The sequence below is a fragment of the Physeter macrocephalus genome, chromosome 5, assembly GCF_002837175.3.
Source record: "Physeter macrocephalus isolate SW-GA chromosome 5, ASM283717v5, whole genome shotgun sequence".
In the NCBI taxonomy this organism is placed as follows: Eukaryota; Metazoa; Chordata; class Mammalia; order Artiodactyla; family Physeteridae; genus Physeter; species Physeter macrocephalus.
Window position 1 is genome coordinate 14,164,767 of NC_041218.1, and position 16,892 is coordinate 14,181,658.

At 43.9% G+C, this 16,892-nt stretch overlaps 1 protein-coding gene across 2 annotated transcripts in view; it reads left to right on the forward strand.

The window, feature by feature from the left end:
- The first annotated feature begins 11,810 nt into the window (after window positions 1-11,810).
- Window positions 11,811-16,892, forward strand: part of KDM7A (lysine demethylase 7A) — an 80,829-nt gene continuing 75,747 nt past the window's right edge. Inside the window, exon 1 of one of the 2 annotated variants that reach the window (XM_055084798.1) lies at window positions 11,811-12,099. In XM_055084798.1, coding sequence (XP_054940773.1) covers window positions 11,906-12,099 — 194 coding nt within the window. In that variant the 5' untranslated portion in view covers window positions 11,811-11,905. The remainder of the gene's footprint in view (window positions 12,100-16,892) is intronic. The other variant, XM_024129023.3, reaches the window with a different exon arrangement.

The window sequence follows — 16,892 nt, forward strand, 5'->3', positions numbered from 1 at the left end:
ATAAATACATACATACATAAATTTTAATCTGAATTTTATTCTGGATTTTCACCAAGGGGCACCTCCCTGTGGGTCTCATTACAACTGCTTTGCTTTGGCATTCAGTGGGCCCTTTTAATCTAAAATAATTCATTTCATTCCTAAGCTTATGGGATTTTCTCCTTATTGTTTCTTTGACTTTTTCCCCCCTCTTTGTTTTTTTTCCTTGCAGAACTTCCATTTGATAAATATTGGACTTTCTTCATCTTCTATGTCTCAATTTCCCTCACATATCTCCTATTTGCTTGTCTTTTTTGCATTATGTTCTGGGGGATGTCCTTAGGTTTATCTTCCAGATCACTAATTTGGCCTTTAGCTTTGTTCATTCATTATGTCACTCCTTCACTTTTTTTTTTTTACTCCAGTAGTCATAATTTTTAGGTTCCTCAAACTCTGTGAGGAATTCTGAAGGAGCTATGAAGGCTCCTTTTTCATAGCAGCTTGCTCTTTTTTCTTGAAATTTGCTCTCAACTTTCTCTGAGGCTACTCATCAGAATTAAGAAAAAGGTGTATTTCTCTTGTGTTCCTGAATTATGCTTCCTCTAGGGTGAGTTGTTGTTTCTTTGTGTGTTTGTTTTCCACATTAGTCCTTCTCTTTTACGCCGTTGATTTTCCTCACATGCCTTTTTGTCCCTTCACATTTATCATACACATTTCTCTTTATTAGTATGAGCTGGTTTGGGCTTTTTCTGCAATTTATCCACATGGTTCTTCCTTGAATGGGAGCCCTTACTGTGAGTTTTAGGTAGGTGGGCCAGGGAGTGTTTACAGGCATTCAGGTCAGGTCTATGAGTATCAGGCCCGCAGGTTGGGGGACTTCTCAATTATCAAAGGAAGGAGCGCTTTATTCTGGGAAAATAGCAGCTCAGTGTATTTCTATCCTTACCTTTCACTCCTTCTTCTCTTCCTTCTTTTTCCTGGGGTCTGTTGTGGAGGCCTGGAGTTACCTAAGCTCTGTTGCATTTCTCTCCCAGCCCTCAGTACCCTTATTAGGAGCCCTCCTTAGGCATGCTGCCCACTTTCTTTAGAGAGCAGTTCTAGCTTGATCAGGGGTTCTCAGTGTGGTCCCAGACCAGCAGCGGCCTAAACATCACCTGGGAACTTGTTAGAAATGCAAATTCTCTGCCCCACCCCAGACCTACTGAAACTCTGGGCGTGAGGCTCAGCAATCTGGGTTTTAAGGAGCCTGAAAACAAGCCCAGTAGTCTGACAACTGCTGGCCTAGGGCAAAGCTGCTGCTGCCAGCAACTCTGTTTCTGAGGAGGAATGGGGAGGGTACACCTGTTCCAGGTGGTTCAAAAGTTCTTTAATGAGTTATCCTGATGATTGTCCCATGGCTCACTCCTTGTCTTTAAATATATTGACTGGAGCGTGAAGCTTCTCTGAAGCTTTCTTGGGAAGATCCACAATTAGTTTGGGTGAGGTTCCCCTTTCCCTTTTGCAGTCAATCAAATCCCACCTGCTTTTAAAAAGTTAGCAATTTTTTCATAATAATACAAGGATAGAAGTGATAAATCAAAGAGTATGAAATGATTTAACAGTGAAAAAAGCAGTCCTCTGCTATCATTGCTACACCTTTGCCCCCCATCTCCATGCCACCCAGGCCCATTCTCTACTGGCAACTACTTTGAACTCTTTTAACCACTTTTCTGTTATTTAACTCCATATTTCTAAATAAAATACTTATATGGCTATTTATCAATTTTGGACATTACCTGTTGACTTCCTGTTATTGTTATTGAGGATTTCACTCTTTCAATCCATCCTCCCCCTCTTCTATTCTTTCCATCTTCTAAGTACAGTTATACTACAATTTAAAAAGATCAATAATCAGAGTTTAAATAGGATTCACTATAGAACCCCATAGTGTACTCTGATTGTTTCCTTTCTCTGACAACTTTAGTTTGTCCTAAAGTTAAAATCAACTTGGTAGTTCCCCTGCGGTCCAGTGGTTGGGATTCTGGGCTTTCACTGCCGAGGTCCTGGGTGCAATTGCTGGTCGGGGAACTAGTATCCTACAAGCTGCGTAGAGCAGCCAAAAAAAAAATACATTAAAAATAAATAAATAAATAAATAAATAAATAAATAAACTTATTTTTTTCATTTGCTTATTTTCTAAGTGCTTATTCATTAATTTTAACTGGCCCCAATGAGCCACTATGTCTGTCATCAGTTTCTTTCTCTAATGTTAAAAAGATCATTTCAGGGCTTCCCTGGTGGCGCAGTGGTTGAGAGTCCGCCTGCCGATGCAGGGGACATGGGTTCGTACCCCGGTCCGGGAGGATCCCACGTGCCGCGGAGCGGCTGGGCCCGTGAGCCATGGCCGCTGAGCCTGCGCGTCCGGAGCCTGTGCTCCGCAACGGGAGAGGCCACAGCAGTGAGAGGCCCGCGTACCGCAAAAAAAAAAAAAAAAAAAGATCATTTCACGCAATCTGTCAGTTTCATTATTTTTTAGTCCCTGGAAACCCTCCTCCTGTCTTCCTGTCCTCCTGTCCTCCTTTCTCATCTGACAGATTGCTCTCCTGGCCTTCTGCTCAGTTACGATCCTGGGATTCCCCTTTACCATTCTCCCGGTTGCATGAATCTTAGCAGGAAGTACTTAAGCAGCTCAGCAACAAGTCATCCTTCCTTGAATTGTATTTCTAATTCCTGGCCTCTGTCCTAGTCCCTGTGACAGGTCATGCTTTTGATATATCCAAGATCACATAGGCCTAGTACCTAACTTTCTTCCTGCCAGTCTCTTTGCCCAGAGAAGGTCACCCAACTCCTAAACTCCGGTCCCAAGACAGGAGCCCTCATAGCTGCTCACAGACTTCCTTGATGCCAGTGGGTGCCTTTGATTTTTAAGTTTATTATCCTTCGGATTCCATATTATTGGGCCATCTTCAGCATACAGAGGAAAGAGACTGTGAAGTCCTGTGGACCTGGGGTCAAATCTCACCTGCTCCTCTTGCTAGCAGCGTAGCCTTAGCAATTGTCTTATTTTCCACATTAGAAAAGTCCAAGGATCAGAATACTACTCTCATTAAGATTGCTTTGTATGTATATAAATACTAGCTCTAGATTCCATTCTCTGCTACCTTGTCTCTCTGGTCCTACCACCAACAGCTTTCTTTGCATTGTCATCTGGTTTTCCCATTTCCGGTGGATAAACTGATCCTTCGTGCATCCGCATCTGGATCTGTGTCTCTAAACCACCTGCCTCCGCCTCTCCTGTACTTTGATACTTCCCTTTGGCCCACTCAATAAGCTAAATCTAGTTTCAAATAGAGAACCTTTCTAATCTTCCCATGCTGCTACAAATAAGTGGGTCAAATCCATACATAGTTTCACATACCATTTTTTTTTTTTTGGCAGTCTATTTTCTAGCTCCAAAGACATCTTCTGATAAGAGATGAAAATTAAATAGATGTTGAGAATTTTGCTTTATCATCTGTCAATATTACGCCATCCGCCTCTACCATCATGCCTACACCTTCCTTGTTCTTTTTCTCACTCTAAATATAGATGAAAGAGTCCTTTTAGTTGTCCTGAATTTATTTTGGCAAGGCCCAGCTCATCCTAGGCTTTGGTCTTCCTCACAGCTTTTATACAAATCTGTGCTGAAATTCTGTGTTTGTTCTTGACTGAATGTTCTTTTCACCAGGTCCTTTGAAAATCTTGGATTTTCAGGGCTGCCTGTGTACCACATGATTAACTCTTTGCTCACTATTTTTTTACTCTTGTAAATTATAAGTTTCTTAAAACAGGAACCATTTATACATTTCTTTCATTTTCTTCATGGCAGCCGGTATACTGCCTTATATGAAACAGACCTCAGTAAAATCTTATTAACCAAACTTACTTTTGTTTCTGCAGGTAATTCTTTTCTAAGGTAATTCTTTTTAGTATTTTTTGTTAAAAATCATCTTTAAAGCTATTTTTTCCTCAAACATAAGAGAATATAAGCTTCTTTCCCATGACTGGCCCTGAATATTCAGGCTGACTATACATTAATTCCTATTTTTAAGTACTTAAGGAAAAGATAGCTGGGAATTCTAAACCCTATCTCTAATACTATGAAGAAAGTTATATAGTAGTATTTTGTAGCTTGTGTGCAATTAGAAAACAAAACTAAAACTTAAAACCCATTTCGGTTTTAATGTTAATTTCTTTTTTTGTTGTTGTTGTTGTACACGGGCCTCTCACTGTTGTGGCCTCTCCCGTTGCGGAGCACAGGCTCCAGACGCGCAGGCTCAGCAGCCATGGCTCACGGGCCCAGCCGCTCCGCGGCATGCGTGATCTTCCCGGACCGGGGCACGAACCCGCGTCCCCTGCATCAGCAGGCGGATTCTCAACCACTGCGCCACCAGGGAAGCCCTAATGTTAGTTTCTTAATTACAACCTATAAAAGAATAAATATGTGAGGCAATAAAATTAAGAGGCAGGACTCACAATTTAATTAAATCTACAGACATAATAGGTTGTAAATTAGTTAACCATAGGCAAAAGATTTATAAGTCATATATGAAGAATTCAAAGACAATGAACTATATCCAAACTTATTACATATATATTCATGCTGCAATTTTCAGGTCACAAAAGAATTACTTGTCATTTGGGTTCAATCTGAAGGAGATTCTTTGCATTTTAAAAATATTTGTTTACTGATCATTAGGAGTGACTGCTAATTGTATCAATCAGAAACAAGGAGGAATCACCCCCTGAAATAAGAATGCAAACAAAATTTATTAAGAAGTTGTCCCCTGGGGAATTCCCTGGTGGTCCAGTGGTTAGGATTTGGTGCTTTCACTGCAGAGGGTGCGGGTTCAATCCCTGGTTGGGGAACTAAGACCCTGCAAGCCGTGTGGCATGGCCAAAAAAAAAAAAAAGAAGAACGTGTCCATAATTCTCTATTTATCAAATTTTTCTATTAAATTTTTCTTTATACTTATAGTATTGCTAAACACACCACCTTGAATGCTTAATAAATGTTCTCTGTTGCTGTTATACAAGAAATTTTTGCCACTGCCTCTCATTCAGTCCCCTTTAAAGATACACACCCCACCCTCATTACTAGTAAGTACTACCTTGATTATTTGGTTTGCTTCTTATAACCTGAAAAACCAAAAAACATGCATATATATATATATATATATATATATATATATATACACACACACACACACACACCTCCCACTTCTACTTGAGGTGGGAGTGAAACTTCTTTATACTGCTTGGAAAGTAAAATTTTTACTATTTCATAAATAAGGATGGTGAAGGACATAGAATTTCTTTCAATATTTGTCTGTCCTTTTGGACTAAACATTCCCTGATAAACCCCAGTCCAGATTAGATGTCCGTCCTATGTGCTGCCACAGCTCTTTGTGTTTTTCTCCATCAAAACTCTTAGCATATTATGTTAGAATTTTATATTTACTTGTTTATCTCTTTTGTGGTAAGAGCCCACTGAGGACAGGGGATGTGTCTTTTATTCTTGTGTTCTTAGCAACTACCAGATGTATGGAGTAGACATTCAATAATAAATGAATGGATGAATAAACACTTTAAAATTTTGCCAACCTCTCGGGCTAATAACAGGTACACAATACACACAGACCCAGACATGCATAAATTTCCAGACTGAATCATTATTAATAACATGTTGCTCACCCCACTAGGCGTATCTTCTCCAACTGCATCGAAGTACCAAAGAACTCAGAATGGGAAACCATGATCTAGTGTCCTCTGTAACTATTTCTTAGTAAATGGGTTGGTAATTGAAACATGAAGATTTTGTAGGTAATGTACACAAGAGCTTTTTGATAGACCAAAATAATAACAAATCCAAAGCATTTGTGATTATGGGATAGCTCTAAGCTCTAGGCCCCTGAAAGAACAGTTTTAATTTTACAGAAAAATTGAGAAGATAATATAGAATTCCCATACGCAGGTACCAAGTTTCCCCTATTATTAACATCTTCCACTTGTCCAATACATTTGCTACAATTAACAAACTGATATTGATGCATCATAATTAACTAAAGCTCATGGTTTATTCATATTTCCTTAGTTTTAACCTAATGTCCTTTTTCTTTTCCAGGATCCCATCTAGCACACTACATTACATTTAATTGTCATGTTTCCTTAGGCTCCTCTTGGCTGTGACAGTTTCTCAGGCTTTTCTTGTTTTTCATGACATTGACAGTTTTGGGGAGTACCGCTCAGGTATTTTGTAGAATGCTTCGCTATTGGAATTTGCCTGATGTTTTTCCTCATGGTTAGAATGGGGCACAGGTGGAGCTTTTCTTTTTTAAAAAATATTTATTTATTTATTTGGTTGCACCAAATAAATTAGTTGTGGAAGGCGGGCTCTTTATTTGTGGCTCATGGGCTCCTTAGTTGTGGCAGGTGGGCTCCTTAGTTGCGGCATGCAAACTCAGTTGTGGCATGCATGTGGGATCTAGTTCCCCGACCAGGTATAGAACCCGGGCCCCCTGCATTGGGAGTGCAGAGTCTTATCCACTGCGCCACCGGGGAAGTCCCACCGGTGGAGGTTTTTGTATGGAGACTACTCTAACAGAGTGGTTATCAGCACGTGGGGCACACGCCTGTGAGTAACATCATCTCTCATTAGACAAGGGGGTGGAATGGTGGGGACACAGCATTAGGAGCATTTACGAAACTTTCTCTGTAAAAAGTGCCCCTCCCTATTCCTCTTTAGAAGGGTCAAATTCTACCTCTTATTTCATAACCCTTTGGGTTGTGAAGCTTAAACAAAATAATAGTCCCATAGCACTTTAATTTATGAAAGACAGGTGTAACTCTAGAAGGTATTATCCACTACAAAAATATCATTTATTTAACTTCAGAACAGACTCAGGAAAGGTTAGACTTTTAAACTTATGGAAAATTACAAAAATACAGAAAAGCTGAAAGGCTAGTACCACGAACACTCATATACACGTCATTACCTAGATTCAGCAATTGTTAATATTATTGTATTTGCTACATTCATCTCCATCTTTCTTTTCCTCTTTTTTTTTTTTTGGCTGAGCCTTTCGAAGCAAATGCTGACATCATAATGCTTTACCTTTCAAGCCTTAGCATGTGTCTCCTAAAAATAAGGACATTCTTTTACAAAACCACAATACTGTAACACAGCAAAGAAAATTAATGTATACTTAATGTCATCTAATACCCAGGTTATATTAAGATGTCCCCAATTATCCCCCAAACTGTATTTTCTAGATTTTTTTTGAATCAGGATCAAAGTTCATAAATTATATTTAGTTATTTTCTTTTCTTTTTATTGAAGTATAGTTGGTTTACAATGTTGTGTACAGCAAAGTGATTCAGATATATGTATATATATATTGTTTCTCAGATTATTTTCCCATATAGGTTATTACAAAATACTGAGGATAGTTCCCTGATCTATACACTAGGTCCTTGTTGGTTGTCTATTTTATATACAGTAGTGTGTATCTATTAATCCCAACCTCCTCATTTATCCCTTCTCCTTTGATAACCATAAGTTTGTTTTCTATGCCTGTGGTCTATTTCTGTTTTGTAAGTAAGTTCATCTGTATCTTTTTTTTTAAGATTCCACATATAAAGCGATATCATATGATATTTGTCTTTCTCTGTCTGGCTTACTTCACTTAGTATAATAATCTCTAAGTCCATCCATGTTGCTGCAATGGCATTATTTCATTCTTTCTTATGGCTGAGTAATATGTCCTTTATCTATCATCCATCATCTATCTACCTATCTGTTTATATTTGGTTATTTTCTTAAGACTTTTATCTAAAACAGTGATCCTCCTCCCTCCTGTTCCCCTCCCTTTTTCCTTTCCATTTAAAAAAAATTTTTTTTTAAACTTTATTTTTGGCTGTGTTGGGTCTTCGTTACTGCGCGCGGGTTTTTTTCTCTAGTTGCGGAGAGCAGGGGCTACTCTTCGTTGCCGTGCACAGGCTTCTCATGGCGGTGGCTTCTCTTGTTGCGGAGCACGGGCTCTAGGTGCGCGGGCTCCAGTAGTTGTGGAGCGCAGGCTCCGTAGTCGTGGCACGTGGGTTCTAGAGCACAGGATCGGTAGTTGTGGCGCACCGGCTTAGTTGCTCCGCGGCATGTGGGATCTTCCCGGACCAGGGCTCGAACCCGTGTCCCCTGCATTGGCAGGCGGATTCTTAACCACTGAGGCACAAGGGAAGCCCTTCCCCTCCCTTTTTCTTAATGACACCTTATCAAAGAGACTAAGCCAGTTGTCTTGTGGAAGTTTCACGTATTGGATGGGTCTTAATTCCCTGTGGTATCTTGCAACTTGCTGCTGTATCTCCTGAACGTCCTATAAACCGGAAGTTAAGTCTAATGGCTTAATTACATTCAGGTTAAACATTTTTAGCAAGAATACTTCATAAGTGAAGCTGTGTACTTTATACTGTATCCCTTCAGAAGGTATGTAATGTCAGGCTACATTTTTGATTCGCTTTCCTTACTAATGTCACTTATCTGCTTTGCCTTCATTTATACCACTTTCTCATCACTGTTTTATTCTTAAATTTGCATGTTGATTGAATGCGTTCAACATGTTGACAGTTTCCTTTAATAACTTCTTAAACTGGGCCATCAGTTTAGAATTTTCCCCAGCTCCTGGGGCAGAAGCAAAGAAAATCAGGCTGATTGTCAACACAGCTGCCGAGCTTTGTGTGCTGGGGTCCTGCCTTCTCTCCTGGAACCCTGCGCTCCTTCCTCCCAGCACCAACCATGCACTTCCTCTTCAAGATCTAGTCTCCTTGGGTGATGTTTTCTTTTTTTCTTTTAAAATTTATTTATTTTATTTATTTTTGGCTCTGTTGGGTCTTCGTTACTATGCGCGGGCTTTTTTTCTCTACTTGCGGAGAGCAGGGGCTACTCTTCGTTGTGCTGCGCGCACTTCTCATTGAGGTGGCTTCTCTTGCTGCGGAGCACGGGCTCTAGGTGCGCGGGCTTCAGTAGTTGAGGCAGGAGGGCTCAGTAGTTGTGGCTCGCAGGCTCTAGAGTGCAGGCTCAGTAGCTGTGGCGCACGGGCTTGGTTGCTCCGCGGCAAGTGGGATCTTCCTGTACCAGGGCTCGAACCCGTGTCCCCGGCATTGGCAGGCGGATTCTTACCCACTGCACCACCAGAGAAGTCCAGGTGATGTTTTCTAACCAGACATTTCCTCTTCCCTTCAGCTCTGTAAAATCAAATTTTCTATCTTCTCCTACAACTTTAAGCAGGCTGTTCCCTGCTTACTCTAGTTAATCTGATGAACAGGCTATTGTGAGGATCAAGTAGTATAAAGTGCTACACAAGAGCAAACCACTATCATTTAAGACATGTCAGTGGTTCAAGGTAGCGTTCCCAGAATATGTTTGTTCTGTGGGACATTAATAGTTATTATGAGAAAAGAAAACTTCAACACATTAAGAGGTCAAATGATTTTGGGAGATGCAGAGTCAAAATTACACAGGCTCCAGATTTCCTTTCTTTTTTTGTTCTTTTAACTGCAGAAGTCACAGTATGTAGCCTTGTCCAAACTTAACTTGACTATGGAAACCCTTCAGTCCCCAGAATATTTTTTTTAATTTAATTTTATTTATTTTTTTATACAGCAGGTTCTTATTAGTCATCTATTTTATACACATCAGTGTATACATGTCAATCCCAATCTCCCAATTCATCACACCCCCAGATTATTTCTTAGTGTGAGTGTTAGTGTTCCACAGAAATCACCATCAGCTGGATACCTCTCACACTTGGTATATCTATATTTGCTCAGGACCCTCCACCCCACCTTGAAGGAATGACTGTAAAAGTGGGAATTTTATGCACCCTGGCAGACCGATAAAGAAAACCACTTGGGGTGGGTAATTTCTTTCAGGATCCCCAAATTGCATTGCATAGGCCAAAAGTCTATAACTTTCTTCACCAAAGAAATGTCCAGATCTACAGCTAAATACTCTACCATTTCCTTTCTTCTGTTAACATTTATTTCTAATGATTCTGTTTTTTCTTCAAGTATGGATAGCGTTTCAGAAACAAGCTTCTTCTGTTTCTGAATCTGTAAGAAGAAAAGTAAATATCCTCTAGGAAAAAAAAAGTATAGGCACTGACTGAAGACCTGAGGAGCACACAAGTAATAGCAAATTAAATTTTACTTATAGAAAGGAGCATGGTATGGGCTTCCCTGGTGGAGCAGTGGTTAAGAATCCACCTGCCAGTGCAGTGGACATGAGTTCGAGCTCTGGTCCGGGAAGATCCCACATGCCGCGGAGCAACTAAGCCCGTGCGCCACAACTACTGAGCCGGGGCTCTAGAGTCTGCGAGCCACAACTACTGAGCCCATGCTCCACAACTACCGAAGCCCGCACGCCCAGAGCCCATGCTCCGCAACAAAGAAAAGCCACCGCAGTGAGAAGCCCGCTTACCGCAACGAAAGAGTAGCCCCCGCTCGACGCAACTAGAGAAAGCCCGCGCACAGCAACGAAGACCCAACGAGGCCAAAAATAAATTAAAAAAAAAAAAAAAGGCTAGACTAGATCAGTGGTTCTCTGCCTGGGGCTGAATGAGACGGGAGCTACAGGGATTTTACCAACGATAGAAATGCTTGTGAAATTTAGCTACAAATATCTGATTCCATAATTCCTATATATATGCATGTATATATATATAATTTTATTGAAGTACAGTTGATTTACAATGCTCTGTAATTCCATAATTCTTAACATCCCTTCCAATTCGCGTAATTATAACAAGGCAATCTATTTTTATTCGATATGTTAGCTGTTTTTATTCTTATCAATCTCATCTTTCATTCAAATATAGTTTATTAGTGGCCTTATTATGTGCCAAGTACCGTATTATCTGGTTTTTGTAGTAGTCCCTTCCGAGGTATCACTGTCAGTTAGAATTTTATCCTTATCTTCCAAACTGGGAACTTGAAAATATTCGCATCTAAGTCGTGTTGTTTATAAACATGCCGGGTTCCTCTCCGGTCCTTCCTCCACCCACATTTCAAGGCTGGTCCCTCTCGGCTCACAGCCATTAAATGAATTCCTCTTGGGAACAACCTCCTTCACCCACCAGTGGTTCCATCAACAGTAATTTCCTGGCCGATCGGTGGGAATTCGGGTGGGACGTTTTGGAAGTTTGAATGACTCCCCAGCACACTCCTGCCCCACAGCAGGGCATAACCTGCTCGCTGTGCTGTTAATCCTAGGCTCGTACCCACGGAGGTCGCGGGGCGGCTGCTAATTGATTTAAGATTCTCCCCGGGTCGGGAGGTGGCCCTGGCGGGGCTCTAATTTCCTCGGTTCGCAGAGCCAGAGCACAGACGCAGCGTGCGCCGCTTTTCACTGCGCAGGAACTTCCCCGGCCTCTGCGTTCACTCAGAAACGCCGGAGCCGGCTGTTCGCACGCGCCCGCTGTCCTCCTCCCGGGGCCGCGCTCCCCGCGCCACCGCGCGTGTCCTCAGGGAGCCTCTGCCTGCCTCCGCTTCCCCCGCCCCGCGTGCCCTTCAGCCTGTCCCTCAGCCAGGCTGACGCGAGAGGAGCGCGGCGCGCGCGCCAGCGGCAGGACGACGTGCGCGAAACGCACGGCCCCGCGCGGAGCGCCGGAAGGAGCCGGGCCGCGACCTCGCGCGTCGTGCGCGCGTAGTGCGCGCGCCGCCGCCCGCGGCCCCCTCCTCCCCACCCAGCGCCCGGCTGTGGCCTCGCGCGCGCGCACTGAGGCACCGCCGCCGCCGCCGCCGCCGCCGCCGCCGCGGCTGCTGCTCCGGCTGCTGCAGGAGGCGGCGCTGGCTGGCGGCTGCGCTCGCTCCAGTCGGCGAGCGGAGCAGCGAGCGAGCGTGTGTGTGTTTTTTAAAGATGGCCGGAGCGGCGGCGGCGGTGGCCGCGGGAGCAGCAACTGGAGCCGCCGCGGCAGCCGTGTCGGTAGCGGCTCCGGGCCGGGCCTCGGCGCCCCCGCCGCCCCCGCCGGTGTACTGTGTGTGCCGGCAGCCGTACGACGTGAACCGCTTCATGATCGAGTGCGATATCTGCAAGGACTGGTTCCACGGCAGGTAAATAAGCCCCTTCTAGCCCCGTCGCCGCCGCCGGCCACCGGCCAACCGTCGCCTTCGCCGCTCCGGCCGCCCGCGCCGCACTCCGCCCGGCCGCCGCGCCGAGCGCCGAGGGGCCCCGGCGCCAAGCCCCCGGCCCGGGCAGCGGGGCGCGCGGGGCCCCGGGCTCGCCGGGCGCCGGGCGCGCTACGGGGGCTGGTGGGATCGCCCGGCCGGGAGAAGAGTCGCCACAACAAACGGGAACAAAGGGGACCAGCCGAGAAGTTGGCAGGGGGAGACCGGGGCGAGGGGACGCGGCCGGGGCAGGCGCCGGCGGAGGCGGCGGGCGGAGCGCCGGCCCGGCCCGCCGCCCCTCGCCGCACCCGCAGCCCGCCGCCGCCGCCCCGCCCGCCCGGGGCTCCCGGGCCGGAGTCGCCGCCCGGCCGGCCGCCGTGCGCGGCCGGCCGCTGCGCTTTCCTTCCGGGCGGCGACCGGCTGGCCCCGGCCCGGTGTCTCCAGAAATTGCCCTCCTTCCCCCCGCCTCCGCGCGCGGGTCGCGGTCGCGCCCCCTTCCCCGATCTTTATCAAACTTCCTCGGCCGCGGGGTGCTGAGACGGGGGCGTCGGTAGCGCCAGCCCGGCGGGGCTCAGCGGAGTAAACAGAGCAACAGATGAGGCACTCTCGGGGACTTGAAAGATGCCAGTCGGAAGTTCGGGCCGGGGGTCCCGGGCGAGGCGGCGGGGCGGCTCGGGTCGTGGCCTCCACCCGCCACCCCGGCGCAACCCGTCCCGGCGGGGGTGGAGCGGATGGAGTGGGCAGCGGGGCCCGAAGGGACAGCCTCTCGTCCCCAACCCCCCGCGTCGCCCCCGCGCCACAGCCCAAACTTTACAAAGAGTGAAATTTCTTGTCGCCCGAGGGGCCGGCGACACCCGGGCGGCCCGGGGCCAGCGCCCGGGGGCCTGGTGCGGGCGAACTTTCGCCTGACGGTGGGGATTTCGGGTCGGGTGGCGGGGGCGGCGAGTGTCGCCCTCTGCCTCGGCCGCCGCCTGTGTTTCGGGTTTGACGTTTGTGAGAGCTTGGGCCGCCTCCGCCGCCGACTCGTGTGTTTTGTAATCAAAGTGTGAGGCTAATAAAGGGCGGCGCCACAGCCTCTTGACTCCGGCGTGGGAGGGATTCGCAGGCATTTAAACAAAGAAACTAGTTGAGGTTGGGCTCCCAAAGTCCTTATTTGGGTCTTGTGGCAAAGCCTGCGGTCACTTTTAGGTGATGCAGGTTTCCCGAACACCGTTTCGTGTCGTATCTGGGCTAGAGTACGCTCGCGGGTAAGAGCAGATATGGTGACTGTGATTGTAGGAAGTGTCCTTTGATTGACAGCAGGACATTTAAATACAGCCTCCGCTCCCCCCTCCCCAATTTTGCAGAAACGCTACACGACCAGGCCAGATGTCTTAGTCTCCCTCTACTGGACCTGGGAGAGAAAACCAGTTAAATTACAGCGTTCTTGTCAGTGTTTAGTGCTAGGTACAGTTGGTTTTATTTAATTTTCAACTACAGCTAGTTTTAATCAGTTTTCAGGTTGCACAGTTCTGACAGCACAACAACAGAGGGGGAAAAAAACCACAACAAATTGTCAATGTAAAAGAAGGACAGCATCCTTATTTTGTATAGCAGATAATCTTTTAATAGTCTGGTATATGCTGGGAATGTTATTGAAAATGTGCCGCTTTGTAATTAAGAATAAATTATCTAAAGTTCTTTTTTTATTACTTGAAACCGATGTTTCGCCTATATTTTGATTGTATGTAAAACTGAAATATGAAGATACCAAGTCTTGCCAATTCTATTTCTACATCCTCTTTTCCCATCATAGGCAACCAGAATAGAGATTATCCAAAAATCTAGGTTACATATAGAATAAAACCCAAATCCCTGGTGATTATGTAAATTCTTATTTTTTTCAAAAAACTATTTTAGCTGCATAAGAAATTTGTCCCATGGTACAATGTAGAGATTTGATAGGTTAATAAATTTTTGGCTACAATTTTATTTATCTTAATTTAAGTAACACTATAACCATGAAAAACTGCAGGTAGTTTATGGAGAATTTTGTTAATACATTTAAATACAAATTCTTAAATAGGAGAAGTTGAAGGGAGAATAAAGAGGGTGTGTGTGAAGGAGGGAGAGCAGGGCCAAAACATGTATGGTCTCCTTTGTCACATAGATTTGTGTGACTTTATATCTGTGAAAGTGACTTTGAAAAGTGCTTTTTGAACCCAGGGTTTTTTTGACCAGCAATCCTTGATAAGTTAATGTGATTCAGATGTCAAAAGTTAGAAAATTTTGTGATAATGTCTTGCCATGCTATTAGCAAGTTTAATTCTTAATGAAACATTGGTACTTTGGGGTCCATATCAATATGTAATCAATATTTACTTTGTTTATTGTACCACAAAATGAATGCTTTGTTGAACACAGCAAAATGCTCCTTAGGTATTAATTATTAAACAACTGTCATTTGTTTATGTGAGAATTGGCCCCTAAAGTACCAAAGTACAACTTTAACCCCCATGCTCAGCTTTCCTTTGGTTTCCAGGGATGATCCATCTGCAGAAGAGAAAGAGAGGGTAGGAGGGTGAATACAGAGAATTGTCTTTCCTGGATAACTTTTTGGTGCTTTTATTTTTTTTCGAGTAGAAGAATTTTTTAAACTCAAGGAGTCAGTAGATTTTGGTATAAACTTGGGTTAACCTCTGCCTGGAGTTTCTGACCTCTGGAAATCCGAAAAGTTTTTGCCCTAATTGATCCTGAGTGGGAAGGAAGATCCTCCCTTGATGCTTTTTAGCCAGGCATGAGGGCAGATGGAACCAGCTTCCTCCAGGTTTGAGGCTTTTGAACTTTGACTGCATCCTTGGTGTTCAGGAATTCCAGTCCCTCAGTCTGCCTAAGCCTTTTCGGTAAGTGAGAGGGGAAAAGAACATGTGCCCAGGGTACAACATATAATTGATACCCTAGGGGCAGCAAGCTGAGGAATTAACAGGATTTTCCTGGGCAGGTTCCTTCCAACCTAGAGATGGAGTTTTTCCTCTCTGAGTCCTTGGTGGAAGTAAGACAGTGGAGGTCTTTCTTGACAGTGCCCTACCCCCTACTAATCTCTAGGATAGATGTCTTTCCATAGAGCTTTTATATCATCCTATGCAAAACGGCATCATTGCCCTAATTCAGTTGTATTGTAATGTCTTTTGTCTCCCCATTATAATGTAAACACCTTTATTTATTAGTCTTGTTAGTCATATATTCATTTTGATTGGCAAAAGTAACATATTGTAGAAAAATTGGGAGGTACAGAAGAGAATCAAGAATATGAAATTACCCATGTCTTCCAGTGATTATCAGTATTTTAACATTTAAGGTATACGTATGTATTTTTAAAAATAAAACAAAACTAGGAATTTATTTTATGCATTCTACTGTTACCTGTCGTTCACTAATGTATACTTTCTCCTATATCTTTAATGTTCTTTGAGAAACATTTTCAGTGGCTGCATAGAATTTAATTTCATGGAAGTACAATACATTTCAAAATCATTCTCCTCTTGTTAGTTTTTTACTTTGTTTACTAGTTTTTCTTCTGTTTCCTAATGATGGATGGTTGATTGACATCCTTCTGAATAAACCATTGTTGAGCATCTCTAATCGTTTCCTTAGAATAAATCAAATGAGTTAATACATGTAAAACACTTAGAAGAAGATCTGGCCCATGTAAATACTCAGTAAGAAATTTCCTTGAAGTAGAATTGTTAGTCACAGGGCATCGATATTTTTAGGCTTCTTGTGCCTATTGCCAGAATGTCTTTCAGAAAGGTTATTTCAGTTTATACTCTCACCTACTGCCTACTTGCGTTTCCCTGGATTCTCATGAAGGTATTATTAACCATTATCTCCGGCCCCCCGCAAAACCCCCCAAACAAATAAAAATGTTGCCATTCTGCAGATACCAAAAGACATACCCATGAACCCAGAAGCCCATTCATGGCAGCACTATTCATATTATCCCCAAACTGGAGCAACTTAACTGTCATCAGTAGTCGATTATATAAATTGTGGTATAATCATAAAATGGAATGCTACTTAGCCATAAAGAAGGAATGCACTACTGATGTATGCAACAACGTGGGTGAATCCCACGGATATAAGGTTGAACAAAAGAAGACCGACATGAAAGCATATAGTGTTTGATTCTACTAATATGAAGTTCAAGTACAGGCAAAATTGGGTAGACGTCAGACTAGTATTGATACTCACCTCTCTGGGGGTATTTACTGAGAGGAGGCTCAAGGGAGCTTCTGAGGTGCAGGAAATGTTCTATATCTTGGTCTTGGGTTGTTGTACATGAGTGTATACAGATGGAAAAGTTCACTGAGCTGTATGGGCACTGAAGATTTTTTTAAAACTTTATTACACTTCAAACATTAAAATAAAAAGTTTAAAAAATTAAAAATTTGCCACTTTAGTAGCTGACACATAGTATTTTGTAATTTTATTTCATTTCTTTTTCCGGACACAAGGGACTGCCTCTTGTGTTTTATCGAGTATGATGTTGGCTTTGGCCCAGTTTGCAGTATGCCTGGCGCTGTTCTTGGTGCTAGGAATATAGCAATGAACAAAGAAAAGTCCTTGCTATCCTGTAACTTACATTCTGTGGAGGTGGGGATGGTGGGGAGGTGGGACAGATGAGTAAATATACATGACAAAAGAATGCTAAGTGCTGTGAAGAAAAATTGAGTTAGGAGGAGAGGACTGGGGGTGGTATA